General features: G+C 37.0%; 1 protein-coding gene across 7 annotated transcripts in view; it reads left to right on the forward strand.

Annotated features, from left to right (window-relative positions):
- Positions 1 to 23,420, forward strand: part of Ptprm (protein tyrosine phosphatase receptor type M) — an 821,378-nt gene that overhangs the window by 260,155 nt on the left and 537,803 nt on the right. For all 7 annotated transcript variants that reach the window (XM_058586457.1, XM_058586454.1, XM_058586456.1 and 4 more), the window contains exon 3: positions 18,937 to 19,208. In XM_058586457.1, the coding sequence (XP_058442440.1) occupies positions 18,937 to 19,208 (272 nt within the window). The remainder of the gene's footprint in view (positions 1 to 18,936; positions 19,209 to 23,420) is intronic.

The following is a 23,420-nucleotide window of genomic DNA, read 5'->3' on the forward strand; positions in this document are numbered from 1 at the left end:
ACAACAGATATACAATGTTGTCACACACAGGATGTGTGGTTTGTAGCAACCACAGGGATGTGAAGTTCTGGAGCTTGGTGGAGGCCCACTCAGTATGCTGCCTCACCTTCCAGTCTTTCTTTTCCAGGCTTTCTTCTACCTTCTTCTTTCTGCCCTTCCTATTTCAAAGACAGTTATTTTGGTGGCTTCCTATTTGGACCCTTATCCCAGCTATGAGTGGCAATGCATCTTTTAAATACTTTCCCTCTAAGAAATAAGCCATTTCTGCTGCTATCCCTCCTGCACCTTTCCTTCACTGCCCCCTCTTTTGTGTTCCTGCTGTGCATCCTACTGTCCAGCTGTGTTCTTACTTGTATGTTAAACAAGGCTGCATTGCCCTGTTGGATGAGCCTGTGAGCTCCCTGAAGCCCTCCTCTGTGTCCTCTTCATCTTTGAATTCTGGCCCCTGGGCTCTTAGCTCAGTGTCTAGACCATTAATAAATGTGTTCTGCATGACTGAATGTATGATTTCTCAGTGTCTCTTGTATGCCCTGAAAGTTTGTTTTCTTTATTCCTAAACTGGAGCTTTGCAGTTCTCTAAATCCTCTAAGAATTACGCTTTGTGCTTCTAAGTTTCTGCTTGTAAAGTAAACAGAATAATGATTAAAATGAAACATACTCAGTATTTATAGTAATATGAAAACTAAGTGAGGCCAACAATTACTCAATGCAGATTTTCACGTATTTAATATTTGAATGCATCTGGCTTATTGCAGCAGGGTTTTGCAAGTGACAGTGTAATATTTTAAAATATTTATACTTGTACCTAATCAGAATTTTATACAGCTTATTTTGGGTAAATTGAAATGAGCCTAAAAACTACCAAATATACCCAAAACAAATCTGAAAACTGTCAGACTTTGAAGGCTTCAGAAAAGCTCACTCAAATGTAGACATTTAAGTTGATTCTCCTTCTGAGGATCCAGTCTGGGTAGAGTGATGACATAGCTAGGCATCAAGATCTACAGACAATCTAAATGGTAAAGCTGTCTATCTTTTATAATCTTGCACAACTTTCTTGATTAGGGGAGATAGTCAGATAAAGATTTTTTTGATATAGGTGTGTGTGTGAGAGAATGAGTATCTTAATAAAGACAGGAACATCTGAGAGCTAAGGGCCCTGATGTCATCCCTTGGGCTACAGATTGGGCCTTGTGCAATTTAATTTTGGGGACTTTATCAGGTAATGAAACTGAAACTGAAGTTGTAGTATCATGAGACTGTCTTAGTTTGGGGCAGATGAATTATTTCTAGGGAGCAGAATTTTCAAGGTGGTAAACAGTTGGTCACTCTTTGGCACCTGGACTTATTTTCCTGCCTATAGGTGACAGGTATTCTGAACCCTTTCAGGCACCTCCTGGTCTCACTGAGTATAAATTAAGCTGTCTGCAATACATTAATGGTTTCACTGAGATCACAAAGGCTCTGCAGACCTGCCACTTGCTCATGTTCATGTTATCGCTGTTTACCCTGAATAAATGCTTGGATTTGATGATATCTGTTTTATCTGAAGCTTACTCTCCAGGACTTTGTAGCTGATAGATAATTAATTCTCAGTCAATAATACCCTATCCTTCCCTCTCTTCATTACTTACCAATCAATATAACATCTGATAGACCATTTTAAATATGAAACCAACAGAATCCTTTTTTTATTCAGAATATTATAAAACCATTTAAGGGTTTTATTTTTTCTGAGCAGCTTGTACATATTCCTGGCCTTTGGCTCACTTTTGTCCCCTGAGCCTTGTATAGACTTCTGTGGAAGCAATTCTGCCTAATGAAAAGCTCTAAAGATGCTTTCTAAAATGCTCTTACAAACACCTGGTCTCTGGCAGAGCAACTCCCACAGGAGTAAAGTAGCTTTCAAGCCCCTCACAGTAATGGGGAGCTTGAAGTATTTGACCTGTTTGTGTGAAGGCAGGAGTTCCACTCCCTGAAATACCACTTAAAGCAGCAACGGCACTCATGAAAGTTTTTTTTTTTTTTTTTTTTTAAACCACAGCATTGAGCTATAAAGAACAAAGTGTTTTAATGTGAACTGCTATTACTTTTGGAAGAGCCCAGTTGCTTTCCTGGAAAACCATACTATGCTTCCTGAAACAACTGTGGCAGTGCTACCCACCTGTGGCTTACTCACATCTTGATTTCGGCTCTTGTGTGCTGGGTCAACCCTCCTGCAGTTTGTACAGCCAATAAAATGAATCTCAAGCGTCCTTCCAGCCTCCCAGATAATGATGATCATTATTTATATTTGTGTGTACTTTAAACCTTTTCAGTGTGGTCCAGATTAGTTTTTAATTTACCCTGACAATAATCCTAAAATTGCATTAGCCACCCTTTTCTCTCTCCCAGCCCAGGGCTCTGCATCTGTCTGTACCAGAACACTTAAAACTTTGTGTGGTAATTATTGGATTATGTGATTCCTTACCCTGTTACACTGGTAGCATCTGAAGAGCTATGGATATTTCTTCCTCATGTTAGTATCAATGTCTGTTTACCTGTCAGGGCCTCACAAATGTTTGTAGAAAAGAACAAAGGCTGAGTCCTCAGTCCATTCTCCTTCTGCCTGTGACCATGCATGAGACTCAGGGATGCCTTCCCCTGAGGATCCATCATGGCACTCCACTTCCTGGACTAACTTTGGTGCCCCTGTTCTGTGGGCATGGTGCTGTCCCTGCTTCCTCCATTGCCTACCATCATCCACCTGCTCCACTTGGCTTAAGAATAGGGCTGGAGGCATCCTCAGCTTTGAAAGCAGGGTGCATTCCACAGTGCCCAGCACACAGTGATTGCTAAAGCCCTGGGTGTATATTTAAGGAGTGAATGAAGATGAAGTTGCAGTTGTCATCTGGTAAGACCTTGAAAGGCTTGCAATGTATTGTAGAGGAACTTGTGAAACGTGAAGTTTGTTCTTCTTTCTAGTGTAAAGAATGATAAAGAAAAATAATTAAAGTTTCTACTAGCAAGATACATAATGTGATTTTAAAACCCATCAATTGCCATTTCTTGTTCATAATGAATTATGGAAGTTAATTCAACAACTAATTGAGTGCATGCTGTATCCCAGATAACATGGAAGCCTGGAGACAGAGAAGTGTAATTTATAAGTTTGCTTTCTGTCAGAAAATTTATTTCTTGCCATAATATGAAATCCCCGTTCTTCTTTATCATTTGGGCCAAGAATCATTTGGGGTGCAATTAGCTCTCCATCCTCAGATCTAAAATCCATTGATTATAACTCAAAATATCTCTTTTCTCCTTCCCACATCACCAGTGTTATTGTCGTAAATTTAATTCTACTATTCCAGTCTTTTAGTTTCCCTGTATGTTAACAGGGAAGCATGATCCTATTGAGCACGTTTATTCATATTGCTTTGCAGTTTATGTGTATATGATATGATTCTCCACTTGGATTAAGAGCAATTCCTTGTATGAATTATTCACAAACATATTGGTTAAATGAAAGAGAAATTAAGCTAAGTATCCAGGATCATCAATATTTTTAATTCATGCATGTTTCTTCCCATTTCATTATCAGCTACAAAGAGAGTGTAGTTTGTATAATGATTAACCTTGGGGATGACCCCCCACCCCACCAGGGATTGAACCTAGGGGCGCTTAACCACTGAGCCACATCCCTATTCCCCCCCCCCTTTTTTTTAAATTTTGAGACAGGTTCTCACTAAGTTGTTTAGGGTCTCACTAAATTGCTGAGGCTAGCTTTGAATTTGCAATCTGCCTGCCTCAGCCTCCCAAGTCTCTGGGATTGCAGACACACACCACCATGTCCAGCCTCCTCCTGACTCTTGACAAACCTGTGAGTGGAGGACTCTTGTAAGGTAGAAGGTGGAGTGTGCTTGGCATCTAATGCTTCTGTGACTCATCACAAATAAATTCGGATCCTTACACTTTTTTAGCACTTACTAAGATAATGTTTGTCTTCACCAGGGTTGTGTAAGCCAAGGGAATTGGACATCTGTTTTGAATAATTCGACCTTAAGTACATTTTTAACTAAAGCCATATGATTGTTATGGTATCATTTTATTGCTTTAGGAAACAACAAGAATGAACAGTATCCTTTGGGCTTCTGAAGAGACCCAGGAACAATTTAATTGTTTACTGTATTAAATGTCTTATATTAAATTTATGTTTTTTAGTGAACCTTGGTAGTTTTTAAAGAAATAGATTTTATTCTCATCTTTTTATCTTGCATTCTGTCATTAGTCTTTTTGTTTACTTGAGAGAGAATAGAACAAATTTTGGCTTCATACTGTCATTGTAAACATAGTAGGTTTAATTTTTTTTTTTTAAATAAAAGAATAGCCCATGTGATCTGAGAATCCACTAGTTTTACTCTGGGTGTTCTAATTCAAAAACTGAAGATGACCCTAATCATTTCTAGTGCATTGTTTTGTTTTTCCATTTTCCATTTTCTCCAGAAAACATATGCCACAAATATTTGTTTATCTGACTCTGAAATGCACTATGAAATCTTGATTATATATGTTGGGTTAAAACATCAGCCCTAGAAGCACACCAACTACATTGAAATCCTGGTTTTCTGTTTGACCTTGGGGAATATTTTTTTCAATCCTTTTGAATATAAAATGATAATAATGCTCCTCTGAATGGGTTATTGAAAGGAATGAATGAAAGAATAGATGTAAAGTGCTTCTTAGAGTGAATGGTTCATAGTGAAGCCTGAATCAATGCTACCCAACAACAGCATCAACTATATTGACAATGAGAGTCAAGATGCTTTCTCAGAATAGAGAAAGCCAGCAGACAGCTGCTTTTGGGCTCAGACCCTGCCCCCTGGGCTCTTTCTGTTCTCTGAAGTATTGGGAACATTGTGTAATAAACCACTGATTGTGTCATTAATAAGCAAGAAATTGATATTTTTATGTCTGGAGCAATTGTTTATCAAATAATAAACAATCAAATAAAAACATCATAAAATTAAGATTACATATAATTTATGGGCATTGTGAAGCATTCCTATAATCCCAGTTGCTTGGGAGGTTGAGGTAGGAGGAACACAGTTCAAAGCCAGCTTCAGCAATTTAGTGAAGCAGTGAGGCTCTAAACAACTTAGGAGACCCTATCTCAAAATTAAACATAAAAAAATGACTGGGGATGTGGCTCAGTAGTTAAGCGTCCCTGGGTTTAATCCATGGTACCATCAAAAATATAAAAAAATTTAAAAAACGTGTGTGTGCGTGAGCCACCAGAAACCTGACTTATAGGACTCTATAGTGTAGAAATAAAAACATCAGTATGTTCATATGGATATTTATTGAAGTATACTTTGTAGTAGAGGTATTAAAAATGTCCAATTAAATTTGTGTGTCCATGTTGGCTTGAGGAGTTTTCCATGATATATTATTGTTAAAGGGACAAAACAAGCTGCAGAGGAATGTACCAACTTATTATTATTTTTAAAAAATAGGAAAAGGCTTGGACTGGGGTTGTAAGCTCAGTGGTTGAGTGCTTGCCTCACATATATGAAGTACTGGATTTGATCCTCAGCACCACATAAAAAATAAATAAATAAAACAAAGATATAAAAAAAATAAGAAAAGGCTTAAAAAAAAGGAGGTAAACTTTCCTTCCAACTATGTAAAGGGAAAGAAATGTTACCATCACCATTAATTATTATAACATAGACTTCCTCTATGTGACTGTAGGTTTATAAATATAGGGAAGGGTTTTCAAGGAAGAGACTACTATTGCCTTGGGTGGAATAAGATTGTAGGCCTTTGAGTGACAAGAAGTGGTTGTTTTTCTTTGAAATATTTTATTGTTTGATATTTTACAATAGCAAATGGCATTTTGATATTTTTTTAAATGAAGGAAACAGTTAAACACAGGAAAAGAATGAATTGGACCTATTTGTGAATAGAAAACAATTTTCAAAGATGTCTAATATTTGGCTATTATTTGCTGTAGTAATAGAGCTAGTATACAGAATTTTCCAAGCATAGTTATTTCCCTTGTAAGTGGATCAGTTCATCATCAAGTGAGCACACTTTGAAGGAAAAGTAATAAAAGTGAATATTTAAAGTGGTTAAAATGTATGCTATGTGAAATTTACCTAAAATAAAATAAAATATTCTAGAGACAGGGTGAAAAACCCAATTCTTTAGGACTCTGAGAAAAATGAATTTTAAAACCTTAGCTTTGATTAGAAATGTAAGAAATTATCCTGAGTTCTGAGGGGGGAAAAACCTAAAATCTAGTGAAACTCAGGAAAGTTGAAGGTAAACTTTCCTTCCGACCAAGCTTAGGTAAAGGGAAAGAAATGTCACCATCACCATTAATTATTATAACATTTGACTATTTATACCTAAATGTGTTTCTGTGTCATACATCAAGATGGATAAAAATCAAGAAACAGTTAATTAAACCATTTTAATTAACCTATACCATATACAGGTTGAAAACATTAGGAGAAAGAGGAAACCAAAAGCTTCATTGAGAATTTCCTCACGAATAAGTAAAATATATAACAATGCATAAATGATCAAATATGTTATGGTATATCCCAGGATACTGTAGGTACTAATGAATGTGCACCATTCTTGCCAAAAATACTGCAAGGTTTACCATAATTACTTCTTTTTCAGTAAATTTATTTTCACGATTCATTCTTTCTCTCTCCCTCTTCCTTTTAAAAATTTCTCCTGTGTTTTTTTTTGTAAGTATATAGAGTGTGTGCAGGCATGTGAGTGAGCATGTGTGTGTGTGTGATTCATATAGTATGTATAGATAGAAACTCACTATGAAGTGATTTTAAAAACATCAACTTATGAAGTGATTTTAAAAACATCAACTTATATCAAATGAAATTCCCAAATATTTGCTTGTTTTTGAATTACACATCCAATTGAATGATGTAGAGAAGACTTTTTAATTTCCTATAATGTACTTTCAGTGATATTATGTGATCCACAATTCAGATGTTAGCTTTTTATAAAAACTTTTTTATTATCATTTAAAACTTTGTTAAAAGTTTCAGAATACACGTGGGAAGAGCATGTGGTTCTGTGAACCTCATAAACTTACAATCTAGATCTATCCCCAGCTTGGCATTTTATAACAACCCCCATACTTGACAATTCTAGCCATCAGCTGTTGGGGCTGGGGGCCACATGACTAATCTTGACTGGGTTCACTCATGTACTGGCAGCTAGCTGTCAGGTCAGTAGGGTCCTGGCTGGGGAGACTCATCTCCACCCCAGAAGATTTCCTATCCTCCAAACTCTCATGGTAGGGAGCATGCTCATGTGTTTTCCTTTCTTAGTTACCTTAGGTTCATTTATCCTAAATATGCTTTGTTTATGAATTTACTCAAGAGGATCTGGTGTTCTTCCCAAACTTGTTTAACTAGTGTTGCTCTTGATCTTAATCTGAGAGCAGACAGTATCATGCTTCAGAGAACAGACTTTAGTGTAGACAGTCTCCCAAGGTTCATATTCCAGCTGTACCCCTTATTACATGAACGATCTTGATCAAGTGACTTAACTCTCTATTTCTTAAGAGTTCAAGTCTGTAAGGATTAAAAAAGCTCATATATATAAAATGCTTAGAAGAATGCTTTTCAGGTATTAAAAATTCGTATAATTTTTAGCTATTATTGCTCTTTTTATTAATAGTTAATGTATTCACTATTAACCTATTGCACCGTTTGAAAGTTATTAATAAATAGTTCTTTAAAAAAACTAAAAATGTCACAATCACCATTAATTATTATAACATTTGACTATTGTAATAAAAATACATTTAAAAGCCAACAGAGTTGGTAATATTTCATCATTTAAATCACATTAGATTTTATTCACTCCAAGTTTATATTTAGAGTGATTATACTTGAAAAATAATATTTAGCTATTAAAGGTAAGTCCAACTAGCATACCTGGTTTGTATTTCTGACTTTGCTAGACTGAATAAATATGGATGACAGTAACTAATATAATCACATGATCATTGATACCTGTAAGTTCAAGGATGCCAGCTATTACCTTTAAATAGACATTCAGCTATGCCATCTTCCTAGGCAAAATTCACATACATTTGAATAAAATCCAGGACCAAGGCCAAAGTTTGGTATATCTCTGCTTTGTTCCAGGCACTGTTTTTAAGAAACATTTTACAGAAATTATCTCATTTAATTTACTAAACACCCTCTTTGAAATGGGTACAATCTTTTCCCCATGTCATGTATAGGAAAAGGAGACATAGAGAAGCTAGTTAACTTCTAGGGAACATGGTGAATGACTGAGTCAAGGTCCAAATACAGATGATTTAGCTACAGAGTCCAGTTTTTATCACCAAACTCAGGGACCCTTCCCAGTCTTGTGCACCATGGTGATGGATATTTTGCTTGCCTTACTTGATGTCTTTCCAAGTGTGCACTGCTCTTTTCTGATTTTATAGAGGAGTTGACTCAGGTTGAGAGTGATTTTCATAACATCACAGAGCTGTTAAGTTTTGTAGGTGAGTTTTGTCATTGTGGACTGTACTTTTAGAATGCTGCATTAAATTACATTTTATTTGACCTTCCTTCTTGGAAGAAGGAGCTATACCAGAACCTCACAAGCATTGATATTGAAATTTTTACATGTTTAAAAATGTATTCAGATGAAAATTTTATCAGGCATTTGTTTAATTTAAATATCTTGGTTTAATGGTGAAAAGAAATATTTTACCAGGCATCTCAGCACTAATTGTATTTCTGCTAATACAAATTGCTCTTTCATATAATTTGTTAATTATTTATTGGTGTCTTTTTATTATAATTATTAGCACAAATTAGTTATATGAAATAATGAATTTTATTGAGAAATTTTCATACATATATACCTTTCAATTAATTTATCTAACAAATTCCTTAAGTTCCAGATGGTTTGGGTAACATCCATTTGATTTTGTACCTTCAGTTTCCTGTGGAGATCAGGTTGATTTCCTCTGCTGACTAACCTTGTTAAGTTTAGACAATTTCTTTTTTCCATCATCTGATCAAGTAGTTGAAGTCCCTGCATTCTGACCTCAGCTGAGCTAATGAAATGTCCTTTGGTTTCCTGTTCAGGAATATGGGGAGCTTTCAATCAGGGATGTTGATAGAACCCTTAGAGTCCTTTGGAGAACTGTTTTATGTGACAAAGGAAGATTTAACTCCTTTTGAATACCACTAGCAGGCATTTATTAGGCTGAGAATGTCAAAGATGATGTACTTTTAAAATATTTAAGTTTGGTTTGCATTTTCTATAGAAGCTCTCTGCATAATTTCTTCTTAAAGCAAGTCATAGTTTAGCTGGTAGATTATCGCTAGATATACATGTGGGGAAAAATGATCTCTGAATCAACAGTAATTTGGGGAAGAAATAAGTGGAAGCTTATATTGTGATGGCTTGTGTCATTCTGAGATTTAGAACAAAAACGAACTCATTTGTAAAGATGTCAATCAATAAAAAGCGTGAAGTATGGGAAATTAAACAGTCTCTTAAGAACATTTTAAATAGCCTACCTGTCACTCTTGGATTGTTGTACTTGTGGCTCATTTCCTAAGATATAATCATTAGCGTCATCAGATAGTTAAAAGGTTGTGTTTGCTTTACTCTGTTTGTTTTTTTACTTATAAATTATAAAGCACACACCTAGTATTTTCCAGCTAAGTTACTGAAGCCATTTGTTTGAATGACACACTATAATACAATTTAGTTCTCATTAAAGCTTTGCTTCTCTTATAAAAGGAGAGCATAGTACTTCTCTAAATGGAATTCTCAGGGGTTCTTCCCTTTCCCATGAGTCTCCTTAGAAGCTTCTTTGTCTCTTCAGATAACTCTGTCTCAAAACTCCTTTCAAAGATCAGTTGACAACCCTGAATCCACAAATTTTATAGCTACTTTATCATGTTTATATGTAAATTTCAGCAACCTTGGTGCATATGATTTGTTAATTCTGTGATTTTTAAAATTTTCTTAGTGTTGAATAGAAAACATTTAAAGGTTTATAACTAAGCTGTGAAGTCCTTGCTGGAGGAATAGGCTCAAGTTTTGTTTATAATTCTCAAAATGCCTAGTACAAACTGGGTGCTTAGATGAATCCTGTCATAGTTAAAAGTGATTGGGTAAGGGGAAAGATATTTCTGTCAGCTCAGTACTTTTATGAATAATAATAAATAGGCATTCAGTTGTGCTGTGAATCTGACAATTGAATATGTTTTGGGTATTTAATATAAATGTCTTTTAGCAAGTGTTGCATGTACATTTGAGGTATATAAGCCATGCTATTTATTTGAGAATACTGTGCTAGTCAGCTTTCAATTACTATGATAAATACCTGAGACAATCAACTTATAAAGATGACAGATTTATTTATTTATTTGGTATACTGGGGATTGAAATCCACTGGCTCTTTGTCACTGAGCTACTTTCCCCAGTACTTTTTTTTTTTTCTTGGTAGACAGGGTCTTGCTATGTTGCTGAAGCTGGCTTTCATCTTGCAATCCTTCTACCTCAGCCTCCTGAGTTGCTAGGATTACAGGGGTGTGCTACCACGTACAGCTGACTCACAGTTTTGGATTTTTCTGTCCATAATCTGTTGGCCCAATTGCCTTAGGTACATCATGGTGGGGAGCATGTGACTACGCTGAACTTCTTGCCCCATGGCCCAAAGAAAAAGAGAATAAGAGACTCATTCTCACGTCTCCTTTGTGACCATTGCCCCAAAGACCTAAGTACCTCTTTCTAGGTTCTACCTCAAGTTTTCATACTTCTAAATATCCCCAAGCTGGGGACCAAGCCATTAAATCATGGGCCTTCTGGAGTGATTTCAGATCCAAACATACTAAGCACATAGATTGCTGTGGAATTCCCTCAAGGAGAGTAGAATACTGTGTATTAACCGGCATGACTTATAAGCATCTCCCTGACAGGATGTACCTGTCAGATCTTTTCCCAGTGAGTGTACAAACTGGACTCTTTAGGTGTGAGAATGTCGTGCAGTGGGTTAGAATTTTCCATGGGCTTCCTTTTGCTGTCTTACTGTAGTTTCACCACCATATCAGGAATGTGGCAAGAAGAGAGGGCAAGTTGAAAAGGAGACATATCATTTGGGAGAAGAAAGAATTGTTTTTCTTCACATTTTATTTCCTAGTGTCTGTGAATAAGTATTTCATGTTTGAAGGAGGGTGGATTTTTGAAAAGGGCACAGAAGCAGCAATAGCTTAAGAAGGATGCATGACATCTGGTCTGCAGGACATCACTATGGCTGTGGAGACGGCTTCAGCTGCTGGCATGGGTGTTAATAACTGTTTGTAAAGCTATGGTGGCACTCCCCACAGAGGCTTTGCTCCCTTTGAGCTTTATTCCCTGAGTTAGTTTCCTAGTTTCATGAAGTCTGTCATCCGAGGAGACATGTTCTTTGGAGCCTTGCCAGCTCTGGCAGACGGAGTGGGAGGAGGAATACAACTTGGCAGTTTGACTCTTGGGGGATGGGATCAAATTTTAAAGGACAAATAATAAAAAGCTTTCTTTCTGAGGAAGCAGAGCACAGTGTATTTCTCTTTGGTTTGGTTGTTGGGGAGGAATTGCAGTCAGTTGTAAAACATTCATGGAGTGTGAAGTCAATTATGGGTTATAGCTAGCATCAATTTATTTATTTATCTTGAAAAATGAAATAGAGGAGAATAGAAAATGTGAGTGTAGTGCACAAACACACATGGTCAGAAACAGTGACACCTGTTTTGCTGTAAGTTTTGTGTTTGCATGTGTGTGGGCATAACTACATATAGAAACATGATATTCCACTCACACACTGGGTCACTATGTACAATACATTTTGTACTACGAGTTGCAGTCAAAATATTTGAGAAAATATTGGGTTTAAAGCATTGCCTTTGGAACTTGAAGGGAAAAGCTTTGAATTCCCCTGGCTCTGTTATTAAATACTTCTCTGGACCCCTTTGCTAAATTTACTCTGTGCCTTTCCGTCTTCAATTGTAGTGAAGATTTATTGAGGCCAAATATATAGGACACTTGCTCTAGGCACTAGGTAGCACATTTCTTCTCTTAAATATTTTTTTTTGAGGTGTCCTCACTGTGTGCCCAGGCTATCCTAGAACTCCTGGGCTCCAATCTTCTTCCTGCGTAAGCCTCCCGGTAGCTTGGACTCCAGGTGCACACCACTGTGCATGGCTTCTAGCTCTGCTGATATATGTGGCAGTTTCTTAGGCTGTGGCCTGCTGCAAGCTCTGCATCTCCTCCTGGCCTTGAAGCCAGTTCTTTTCTGTTCACAGAGTCTAATGAGACCTTTTCAGTCACCATGATCATATCTGTCTTGTCTTTGTTCACTTGATTTCCTGACAGCCTCCTACTTTTCTTGTATAACTTTCTTTCATATTCAAAGGGTTTTTCTTTTAATTACCTTTGTGTTAAGAAACTGCAGATCCCCTCCCCCATTTTCGCTTTAAATTTCACTCATCTACCGTTGAAGAAAAATGTATATAGTTGGCCCTCTGTAGACCACTCCATATCCAGAGAATCAAGGTATTTGAAAATATTTGAAAAACATAACACCTGTACTAAGCATATTCAGACATTTTTTTCTTGTCACTATGCCTGAACCCTACAGGATAATGGCTATTTACATTTGCATTGCATTAGGTATTTTAAGTAATCTAGACATGCTGTAAAGTATACAGGAGTGTGGGCTTAGGTTATATGCAAATACTATGCCATTCTGTATAAGGGACTTGAGCATCCAGAATTTTAGTATGTGTGGAGCATACTCAAGCCAATCCCAGGGAGCTAAGAGGGACAATGTATGTGGGTACCAGAGTTCTCTCTGCTTACTGTTTTGCTCTGATAGAAGCCAATGCTATGCTGCTGTGTGCAGGTCAAAGCTGGCCCATGCATTGTTTGTTCCTGCTCTGTGACCAGTACTGAAATGAACAGCAAATCCTTAGAAAATGTTCATAGGAATTTGAGAGTAATTTTCTGTTCATTTCACTGAATCAAAACAAATTTGGGGCTTATGTCTTGTGTGTTTTTATTTCATTTTTTTTTAAAAGCAATTCATGGTTTGTGGCATTTTGCTTAAATCTGTTCTGAGATGCACTGGATATTTGTCTAAAAAACTGCCCCATCATATATGGTTTGAGAAGCACAGCTCTAGTGAACTAAATTGTTATAACTGGTTGTTTCTGAATAGGTCAGAAGAAGCCCAGATGGCCCCATCTACTAGAGTCGAGGTGTATGTTAACATTGATGGAACTTGTAAACATTTTATGGAGCTTTTGGATCCTAAATCCACATATTCAAAGGCATTATCATAAAGGATAAAATGAAGGCAAAATGGCCAAAGGGAAGGAAAGACCAATGATCAGTGTGCTTTTGCTAGAACTAAGAAGCTTTTAAAAGTAGATTTTGTAATGGCTTTAAAGTTTACAACATGGTGCTTCTCCATCAGCTCAAGTATTAAATAACTCACGCTATAGAACAGAAAATGCTTCCTCTTTCGTTTGCATAGTTCTCAAACACAGGCTGAGAAATCATGCAGTTTCCTCAGCTTCCAAATCTAGAGCTTCTACCACACCATTGCAAATTTTAATGATGGGGTAGAAAGGAATAACTAATCGTATGTAGTTATTACTGCTGTCACAAACAATGATGGAAGATAGTCTAATCAAAAGCATTTGCCAATGGATATGATTAAGCTAAATTTAATTCACCCAAAGATTGGAGAATGCGAGCATTGCATGTTCTCAGAAGAGAGTTTTCCTCTTCGGGGGGAACCAAAATAATTATTCTTAAAAACCTTCGAAGTCTGCATCTAAAGACTGCCTCCTTTGAAGCTGGCTTCATCAACTGGAGCTCATTTCATTTGCCTGCAATGTTATATCCTCTACTTATGTACTAGTGACTTAAGGGTGTTTTGTTATCTGAACACAAACAGAATTTCAATGTTAATTTGAATTATGATTGCTTTTATTTTTTTGCCCGGTTGGAGTGCTTTTGGTAGGGGGAGAAAATTAAGATAAGGAAATAACTACAGAGGGAGACCCAATTACTCTTTGAAAATGCATCTCCTTGCAGTCAAAACATTGAAGTAGAAGATGAAAATTAAACATTCAGCCATATAGGGATATTGTTTAAAAACCACACTTAATGGTTTAAAATTGAATATCAATGTTTTGAATTCTTTAGTTCTTTAAACATTTGTTGGTGAGTTGACTTTACTTTCATAGCAGATCAGTAATAAATTCACACTATTAAACAGTCCCTTTCCCTCCCTCCTGCAATTCCTTTCTACACAACTGTGACTTTCCTGCAGGGTCTGGGCAGCTAGACTTTGCTAAGCATAAATGTTCACACTTGCTTTTGTAAACTCAGTGGATGATAGCAGCGAGCACTATCAGGATACACTCATGGGTGTGGAAATGTCACTTTCTGTATTTTAAAGCTATGAATTAAGTCCTGATAGCTGCAAACTACAATAAGATCATCCTTTTCCCCCAAATTCAAGGGCAAGATGAAACTAAAGGTTTTATAATATTGCAATACTAGTATTCCTGTTATAAAGAAAGGAAATTTAAAAACTACCACTTCCATGAACTAGAATAGGAACAGGTGAGTTGGGAGGTGGACAGGGAGAAACAGAGAAATAGATGACAAAGAATTGCAGATGATGGAGAGAAGCCTGTGTTTAGAAGGTTTGAGGAACCAACATCAACATAATGATGATCATCAGCATTTGTTGAACTTCTGTCTTGTGGGAAACTTTGTCCTAAGGACTGTGTCTACATTCATCCTTAATAGTGGAGTCTGCAAAGCAAAAAGAATATCATTCAGGGAGCAAACCCCAAGGAAAAGTGCTCTGAAAGGAGAATTTTCCCTAAAAACTTCTGTGTGTTGAGATCACAGTACTGGCTAGTTTGCAGTCTATTTGGGAGAATGATACCTTTGCTAGGACCATAGAGAACAGTGTTGCATCCTGAGGGTCAGAACAAGTGGAAGAGGAACAGCGCACAGAGAATATGTGTTTCTACCAATACCACACATATGTACTTAGAAAACCTCCCGCTAATTTCACAGAATCACACATTACAGAACAGGAGGAAACCTGAATTGGGGTGGATAACTCAAAACCTAAGCAGCTTTGTAGATAGAGAAATTAAAAAAAAAATAAAATAGGGATATCTCTAATTACAGTGCTGGCTCATCTGAGCAGAATCCCAGGGACCTTGTTCTTAACCCTAAACTATAGTCTGCAGAGCCTTCCTTCTGTCTGTTGAGGGTCTTAAATTCTTTTCCTTCTAATGGAGACTATATTCTTCCAAACTTAAAGATATGATCCAAAGTTTTTCTTTATCCTTAATAATTTTTCTCTTTTTCCAAACTGAAGAAGGGAGTGAGTGGGGGCTTCAGTTTCCTTATCTGTTCTTCCTGTTTCCTGGGCAGCTTCACTGAGGAACTTTTCTTGTCACTTTTGGTCTAAGGGAAGGGAAAGCACATCTTCAGGATATCTTAGCAGTGTTTAAATGCCATCATGGATTGATAAAGATTTCCCTTTATTGGAGGAAAAATATGCCCCAGAGACTTTACATTTTCAAAAAATTGCACATGAACTCAAGGGACTTGTGTGTTCTAGGGAAGCCATTCCTGTTTGCTAATCTACAGTACAGAAGCATACCTTGTTGTAAAACAGATTGCATTCCGACTCAAACAGTGACAAAAAAGGAGAAATGTCTGTATAAATTAAGGTCACTTAAATAGTTACCCTTTTAGGTCAGGGGCATGTTCTAAGGACCCACAGTGGATACCTGACATCTTGGATAGCACCAAACCCCAGAAACACTTTGATAGTTCAGTAGTCCCTTTGGTAACCTAGATGGCTCTAAATGACTAATGGGCAAGTAGCATGTACAGTGTGTATACATTGCACAAGTGGATGCTGCATGTCCTGGGTGGAAATGAGCCAGACAGCATGAAATTCCATCAAGCTACTTGGAATGGTGCACAGTTTAAAACTTTTGAATTATTTATATTTTTGAAATCTTTTCTTTAATTTTGTGGATCATAGTTGACCACTGGTAACTGAAACATGGAAAACAAAAATGGCAGATGAGAAAGGACTGCTATAATTATAACTTGGATTTTACCTGAATTTTACTTTGACTTCAAACATAAAGTTCTCTGTCTACTTTGGATAACTCAAAAATCTGACTAGAAGGGAATGTTGTGGTAGAATGGAGCACAGTGGCTTAAGCATTTTAAGACAGGCTGTGAAACTAGGAAAACAGTACTTTTGGACACCCAGGTAATTTCATGAAGAGCGTATGGCAGCATGAGAACAGAGTTTTCCCATCCTGAATTTCATTCAAGCCTCTTTTCCTGAATATGGGCAGTGCATATTTTTGCCATCCTATGCAGCTTGCCACGATTGTCTCCCAGGGTTGCCAAAGTTTAATTGATGGAAGCATACTCTTGATGGAGTGGTAGTACTATACGTTTTGATGATTCAGATGTGGCCTCAAGGTCCTGTTGTGCCACAACCCCAACAGTAGGAATGCACATGGTAACTACCTCACAAATCACAAAGCCCCAGATGACAGATTGTGCAATAAATCAGCTCACATTTTACCTAGAGCAGTAAAATATAATCTTTAACTCATGTTAAACACCAAAAACCTGCTTTGGATTTGTGATGGGGATAGCCAGCCCTGTATTTTTCAAAGATTTTCTTCTCCTTCTTTTAAATTCTTTTAAATTGTAACAGCCAAACCATTTCAGTGATTCTCTTTCTCTTTTCTTCCATTTGTCCATCTGTCCTTTTCCTGGATGTCACTGTGTTGCTCAGGCTGACCTTGAATACCTAGACCCCAGTAATCTTCCTGCCTCAGCCTCCTGTGTAGCAAGGACTACAGGCTCTTAATCATTTCTTAAATATCTTTCAAAGTTCTTCCTTATTACTGAAATACACATTCCATACATAACCCTTCCCCTTTGAGCTGTGTTCTAATGGGCCTGACGTTCATTTTGGAATCATTGTCCCATTTTTTAAAAGCTACTATAATTATCCTTTACTGTTGTGAAGAGATTCTTTTTTAAAATGTATGTTTAAATGGCACGTGAGGTTATTGAAGTGTGGTAGGGTAAGGAATGGGCTGGAAGCTCAGAGACTCAAAGTCATGGTTTTGCCAATAACTCACCTTAAAATCATCTGGAAAAGTGCTTCCTAATCTCTCTGTGACCCCATACCTATGCATGTAAATGGCATTAAAACTAGCTCACCCCAGTGCAATGATAATAGCCATACAGCCTTAACAATGGCGTTAGTACATTTGTTTAAGGCCTATTAATAACTAAAGAATATCACCTTTTTTTTGGTCCTTATAATAATTTTTCTGGGAAAGGTAATCTTGTGTTGCTATTAGGGAAATCACTGCAGGTGAATAACCAAAAATTCTACACACTTTTTCTAGTCTGGTTATGTTATATTGTGTATAGCTATGTGGAAGTATGCACTAACACAGATATACACACAAACATACTTACACACACCACCTTGACCACTATGACTCACAATGAGGTAGTTTTAAAAATAATATTCAGTTGGGACAGTAGCCTGCTTGTCCAGTAGATATTTGGAGTCCATCAACACCTGGGTGGTGTTTTTGTTTTTTCTTTCATTTTTATGCTCCAAGTGTAGAGGTCCTCCTTAGACTATTATTATTTTGCTTTACTGCTAAAAGGAAATAGGACTTATGATCTATTTTCTTTTTTTAAACAATAATTTGCTTTTATACATTTTATATGGTTTATAAAGCCCGTGTTTTAAAAGCACCATTCCTGATGAAGCAAGATATAGGGAACACTCAAGTGCCAGGGTATATAGAAAGCATAGATCCATCTGGAAACTGTTAAGAACTCATTGGCAGGTTAGTGCTGTGAGTGTCAAAGTACATGAGCTTATGGAGACTTCTGGGAATGGTCGCCTTCTGGGGTGGCCATTATGCATCAGTGTGTTCAGTTCTACACCTTGTTGGGCAAATGCCCCCACTGTCAAGAAGTCACCTGTTACAACAGTGACAGAGGGGTGGTGGTGTTGAACTGCAGAAGGATCATATTACATGGACCTTAGGGAGTATCATAGGGCCAATAAAGTAGGATTCCACAGACTATACTAATTTTTCTTTTTCTTTTTGGTTTTTACTGGGATTGAGCTCAGGGATGCTTTACCACTGAGCTACATTCCCAACCCTTTTAATTGTGAGATAGGGTCTCTAATTTGTGATCTTCTTTCCTCAGTCTCTGGAGTAGCTGTGATTATAGGTGTGTGCCACTGCACCTGACCTGTTGTCTCTTTCTAAGTCATCTCAGGATGTTAAAATTACCTAATGGTGGTACAGTTATAGAATAGTGCTGTTCATAGAAAATTCTAAGAAGATGAGGATTTTTTATATCTGTGCTGCTGTGCCCAACCTGGTAGGAAGTATTCACAGGTGGCCATAGAATATATAAAATGGTTGGAGTGACTGAGACCCTGAATTTTAATAGTATGAAATTTAATTTTAGTTGGTATAAATGTGGTCAGTGACTACCAGGTTGATCAAAGCAAGTCTACCAACATTATGCTGCATGCATATCTATTATTTACAAGACTAACTGCAGTAAAATCCTGAGTATTTTCCATTTACTGACCTTGAGAACACATTGGTAGTAGGAAAGAGCACATGGTGTATAAAAAGGTATGAAAGAAACTGGGGCTTTAAGTTTAAGTAAGATACATGGAATTGCAGTATTCAACCCATGTAAATGGTGATAGATTCTCAGAGGTGATCATAAAGTAGTGTTTCAGATTGTAAGTCTCCCTTGATTTTGTTTCTACAGGCTCTTTCATGCTGGTGAATGCATCTGGGAGACCTGAGGGGCAGAGAGCTCACCTACTCTTACCTCAGCTTAAGGAAAATGATACCCACTGCATTGACTTTCACTATTTTGTATCCAGCAAGAGTAATTCTGCTCCTGGGTTACTCAATGTCTATGTGAAAGTCAATAACGGACCTTTGGGAAATCCTATCTGGAATATATCTGGAGACCCAACACGTACATGGAACAGGGCAGAACTGGCCATTAGTACATTCTGGCCTAACTTTTATCAGGTATGTGTTTTCTTTTCATTTCGTGTTTTGAAGCATCCTCTAATTTCTAAGAATATGAATTGTTTTTATGTTAATATAATTAGAATGTAAAATAAATAATGGGTTCCTTTTAAAATACCACTGTAATTATTACCCATGCTATTTGATGACAAATGTCTTATGACTTTTTGAAATGAATAAAAATCCAATTCACATTTGTTTATGCACAAACAAAGCAATATCCCTCAGTAGGGCAAGCAGTGCTATGTGCAGGGATAGTTTACTTTCTATCTTGAGTTAGCCATGTTGACCCCTGGAGACAGTGCTTGAGTCTGAAGGAAGATGGCTCTCCTGTGAATGGGTCTCAGGAGTGGATGAGTCATGAAGAAGTGAGCCCTTGTTGGGGTCAGCCTGTGAAGTGCGGGTTCCTTCTTCTACCCCTGGAAGCAGTGGGAACAAAATGCCATGTGGAGACCAAGTCCTTGTCACAGAGGGCTGCTGCCAAGTTCTGTTATTTTGGAGATTTTTTTTTTTTTTAGTTGTAGATGACACAATACTTTTATTTATTTATTTCAAATGGTGCTGAGGATTGAACCCAGTGCCTCACATGTGCTAGGCCAGCACTCTACCACTGAGCCACAACCCCAGCCCTTGGAGACTCTTTTGAGAACCATGTTGCCCACTTTGAGTGAATTGCCTTTTAAAGTAATGCAGGCAGGAAGTCCAGGGCAGTTAAGAGCAGTGATCTAAGGTCACATCCCTCTGTCAGGGATGCTGTCACACAAGAGCATCCTGCTGTGCAACTAAAGGCAAAAAATAAGTGACAGTGGGCATTTGAGGTGCTTTTACCTTTTATCCATGGCATCTTTTACAAATAGCTTGGTATCAAGAATACACAATTGATTTCCAGCTAAGAGGCAGCCTGAAGAGGATTGTGGTATTTTGCTGTTCTCTTTCTTAATTCCTTTGGCTCATTCAGGAGTCAGCTGGAACATACGTCTCAGATCATTTCTCATGTTCAATTAAGGTGCTTGGCTAGACTTAGAGACAGGAAACTAGATTTTTCAAGGGCTCCTTGTCTTCAGAATGGGCATGAAATGCACCCAGTAATACATCCTACAGATTTGGTGTTGATCAGTATCGATCTATCAATTCCAGATCCTTACCTGGGGGTTGATAATGGGAATAAGTGGGCTGTAAATTTCTTGCTTAGTTTATCTTTGTTTCCCTTTACTTACAGCAATTTTTGGTATTTATTAAATTACAATTAAATGTTTCTTCAGTAGAAGTGAAGAGATAGTGAAAACTCTGTTATTACACAAGCAAATTGTTAAAATGTTTTCTAAGTGCACATTGGCAATAAGTTTTAGAGTGTTAAAAAATTAGATATGTCTTATTTTAGGAATATACATTAGGAATTTATCCTGAAAAAATAATGAAGAGTGATTGAAAATAATTAACTACAAGGATATTCATAGCAGTTTATTTATAATAATGAAAAACAGAAACAGTATCATTTTCAATAATAAAGGATTTGTTAATATATGCTCTCTCAATACAAAAATTCATTTTTGCAAACACTAAGAATAATGTTAGGGAAAAGCATTTAGTAATGTATTTAGGCCTGTGTTTAAATGGATAAAACAGGTACAAAGCAACATATTAAACTGTACTCTTAAATTTTAAAAAATATGTGATAAAGATCAAAATACATCCTGAGGGCTGGGGTTGTAGCTTATTGGTAAGTACTTGCCTTGCATGCATGAGGCATTGGGTTCGAACCTCAGCACCACATAAAAATAAAATAAAGATGTTATGTCCACCGAAAACTAAATATTAAAAAAATAAATATTAAAAAATCCTCTCTCTCTAAAAAATAAATAAATAAAGATATTGTGTTCATCTATAACTAAAAAAATATTTTTAAAAATATATATTCTGAAATCAATACATACAAACACGATTTCTCCCTAACTAGAGGAAAAACTGTGGTTTGATTCTTTTCCTTTGTGTCATCTGTCATAAATTTCTCCAGTGTGCATGTACTGTTTTTATTCATGCAACAAAAAAGAGAAAAACATATTTCTTCCATAAGAATGAAAATATTCTATTTAATGAATACCTTCCTCTGATAAGAAATGTACTAGTAACCAATTGGTAATATAATTAACAAAGATAGTCTCTGGGACAAAGCTTCTTCCTTCATATGGTTAAAAGCAAGCAGGGGCAAGAGGGGTTGGCCATGTGAGTCTTTAGCAGGTTTCTCCATGTTGGTTCAGGCTCAGAGGCTGAGTGTGATTATAAGGTTCATCTGGAGGAAACTTCTCATACCACTCTGGGATGTTCTCTCTGCCTTCTGAAACAGGTTACAGGTTGTTCCTCACCTCAGGCAGCTGCTGAATTGAGTCCAGTGGGACACATTGGTAGATAAGATCAGAAAGTATGTCCTTGCCCTTCTTTGCCTCAGTTTGCTTGCTCTGGCCTGAGCAATGCTCAACCCCAAACCTTTCTTAAATGAGTTCTCCAGAAACCTTTTAATGCACTGGTTTACTATGACATTGGCTACAGTTGAGAGCTAGAATTTGTTTCCCCTTTTTGCACCCCTACTGAGCCAATATTGTTAAAGAATGAGGATCTTTGGAAAACTCCTTGTTCATTTAATCCTAAGTGTTCCATCATGTGCCCACCTTTGAAGTTTTAAAGGCATGGTGAGAGCAATAATTCCCACATATTTTCATTTGTCTGTTGGGCACAAGTAAACAAACCCAAGTCATTACCCTAGTAACATCATCAGCTATTAGCAAATGACACATTGTAGATGATACAAGAGAGATGTCAGCAGGAAACTTAACACTGAGCCGTAGACCTTCAAACTGACATATAAGACCTGAACGATGTTTTCCATTTGGGATGAGATGGACAAGCTGTATTAAAAGAGATGAAGTTAAAGGAAACCACCATCTAAAACCTGTATCCAGCCCTAACCAGAGGTGTCAGATTAACTAGAGAGGCTGAGATGAAAAGTCAGAACAATGAACTGTCAGGTTTGTGGGTGAGGTGTATGGGTGGGTGAAGAGCTTCCCTGGGCAGCTGACTCAGTCCTCATCCCATGGGGTCAGCATACCCTGACAAAAGAGATAGCTTTTGTCACCTGATGTTTTTTAAAATGTGAGTTATACAAGAACCTATTGGCTATGGTATAATTTTTCACATAGATTTCTCTATAAGGAGTTTTGTATTAGCTTGAAGAAGTGAATTTGGTTTGAGACTATTTTATTTCTAATTTCAAAATATAAAAATAATTTTGGTTATTATGCATGTATGCATACATGTGCGTAACATTTTCTTTGGGGCATAAAAACCAGGATCCAAATAAAGCATTCTTAGGATACTGATTGGCTTTTCTGGTCCTGAAAGCTGAAGATAATAGGACTTTGGTATCTGAAGACGGTCCTCTTGAGTAACCCACTCTGGTCACAGGGAGTCAGCTTCCCTTTGACAACCTCCACATTATTACGTCAGTGTACATTATGGAGAGTGCAAAAATTTAATATAAGGTTCACATACACTTAAATGTTAGTATATTAAAATATATTTATGTAGTACTTGTTTCTACAGTACTAGTTTTCACACTAGTAAGGAGTGAGAGTTTGTTTTTTGTAATTGTTTCTCTGTGTGACTGGAGGTTGAACCCAGTTGAGACATGCTAAACATGTGTTCTATCACTGTATACCAGCTATTCACAACCCATAGTAAGTAGATTTGTTATGAGTTAAAACGGATATACAAACTGATTTAAAGGCATCCCGCAGTATAATACTGTTAAGGGCAGCATCACAGCGTAGTAAAAGAAGATACACTTTGGATGGACGGAAACAGATTTGGATAAGTCTTGCTGACTTACAAGGCTGGACAACTGATTTGAACTTTATGAGTCTCCCGTTCCTAATTATGGATTAAGTATAATGACCATGTAGAGTGTGAAGATGAAAGTAAAAATGTGTTTGTGATATGCTGGCCTTTCAATAAATGATGGCAGTTTGTTGAGCCACAGGCAAGATTTGTGGGAGACATGAAAGAGGAAAATAGTTAATAGCTGAGTGCTTTCTCCCTATGCAGGCACCTCCTAAATGTGTTTAGTGGAGTGTCCAAAGGTAGTAAGTGAAAACGAGAACCAACAAATTGTTTTGTAAAACACAGGGTGAATCAAAGTAATCCAAGTTCTTTCCATAA

This window comes from Marmota monax, unplaced genomic scaffold, assembly GCF_021218885.2.
Source record: "Marmota monax isolate L192 unplaced genomic scaffold, Marmota_monax_Labrador192_F-V1.1 WCK01_AAM20220418_F8-fsc00103, whole genome shotgun sequence".
Lineage (NCBI taxonomy): Eukaryota > Metazoa > Chordata > Mammalia > Rodentia > Sciuridae > Marmota > Marmota monax.